Source organism: Anastrepha obliqua, chromosome 6 (assembly GCF_027943255.1).
Source record: "Anastrepha obliqua isolate idAnaObli1 chromosome 6, idAnaObli1_1.0, whole genome shotgun sequence".
Lineage (NCBI taxonomy): Eukaryota > Metazoa > Arthropoda > Insecta > Diptera > Tephritidae > Anastrepha > Anastrepha obliqua.
This window is the reverse complement of record NC_072897.1, coordinates 55,308,752-55,310,496: the sequence shown is the minus strand read 5'-3', so window position 1 is coordinate 55,310,496 and position 1,745 is coordinate 55,308,752. Positions and strand designations below refer to the sequence as shown.

The 1,745-nt window shown below is 37.4% G+C and overlaps 1 protein-coding gene across 1 annotated transcript; it reads left to right on the top strand.

Moving 5' to 3' along the window:
* Positions 1-291: 291 nt before the first annotated feature.
* Positions 292-1,380, top strand: LOC129250549 (ATP-dependent DNA helicase PIF1-like). The gene has a single exon (XM_054890170.1). It carries the CDS (start codon positions 292-294, stop codon positions 1,378-1,380), a length of 1,089 nt encoding a protein of 362 aa, XP_054746145.1.
* The last annotated feature ends 365 nt before the right edge of the window (positions 1,381-1,745 follow it).

The following is a 1,745-nucleotide window of genomic DNA, read 5'->3' as shown; positions in this document are numbered from 1 at the left end:
ATTAGTTGTTCTTGTCACAGAGAGTATTAAGAAGCAACTCAATGGTGATATGAAACGGGAGAAAATTTTCGTAACTGGTGGAGCAGGCACCGGGAAAACATTCCTCTTTAATCTAGTGAAAAACCATGTCAACCTTGTTATGGAAAACCGGTGGTAAAAGTCGGTGCTCTCACTGGAGTTGCAGCACGGTTAATCGGTGGTACAACGCTACACCGGCTGTTAAAACTACCAGTACAAAAAGGTGGAGTAATTGTAAGCATGCCACTTCTTACCGGTAATTATTTGAGAGGAATGCGTCAATTATGGCAAAATATTGAGTTTCTGTTCATAGATGAAATTTCTATGATACCCTATGAGATGCTTTGTATGATCGACTCTCGTTTGCGACAACTGAAAATCGCAGACGCTTGTTTTGGTGGCATAAACGTGATACTCTTTGGAGATCTAATGCAGTTACCACCTGTTAGAGGACATCAAGTTTTTCAACAACCAGATCATATGAAGCCAGCTACACATTTGTGGCGACAGTTCGGTCTGGTTGAACTTAAACAAAACATGCGTCAACAAGGAGACACAACATTTATAGATGTACTTAATGCCCTACGAGTTGGAGAAATGACGTCTAGACAACTTGAAATCCTTCTGGAAAAAGTTTCAACGGATGCGACTAATGAATTTTCGATTGAGAAAGCATTAAGAATTTACCCAACGAATGATCAAGTTGCTAGACACAATGAAAAAGTTCTCCAGAGTTTTGAGAATAAAGGGACAGTTATTTATACAATAAAAGCACAAGACCAACTTATTGATGCCACTCGTAATTTAGGTAACAAGGACTTAAATTCTGTGATACCTAATGATATTAATAAAACAGGAGGTCTTCCGAAAGAACTGAAAATATTCGTAGGGGCTAAAGTGATGTTGAGGTCGAACATTGACGTGTCAAAAGGTTTAGTGAAAGGCAATATGGGTTTTATCACTGAAATCATCTGGCCAAATTTTCGCAGAGACCAACTATACGCGGAAGACATCCCGTCAGTCCGTATCGACTTCGGTTCTGATGGTGTGCACATGATTAAACCGATATCGATACAGTTCCCAGCGAAATATAGCTATGGAACTGCTGAGAGACGGATGTTGCCCTTAATCCTGAGTTGGACTTCGACCGTTCACAAGATGCAAGGTTGTACAGTTGATCATGCAGTCATTTATCTAGGCTCGCGACTGTTTGCTGCTGGACAGGCCTATGTAGCACTTAGTCGTGTAAGATCTTTAGACGGTATGCGGATCGAAGAACTTGATTGCTCTAAGCTAACTGGAAAAACTCCATGCAACAGTGAGGCTTTAAATGAAATGATTAGATTACGAAATGATTCGTAAGACATTTCAATACCACATGTCCACCATAAGACGGATTGATAAATCAAACTAAATACATAATAGTGTAAAAAACTAAAAAAGCACGTTGTTACTGCTAATCAAACTGAAAAGTAGAAAATAAAAAATAGTCAAAAAAAAAAAAACTAAAACACACGCTTTTATTGCTAATCGAACTAAAAAGTAGAAAATAAAAAGTAGTTTAAAAAAACTAAAAAACACGCTTTTATTGCTAATCGAACTAAAAAGTAGAAAATAAATTTTAATGACAAAGGGACCTATAATGAAGTAATAGCAAATCGAACGATCAGTCATAGTCAACTACCTCAGAACAGAATTATAACGAAAATTAAGATACAAATAGAGTA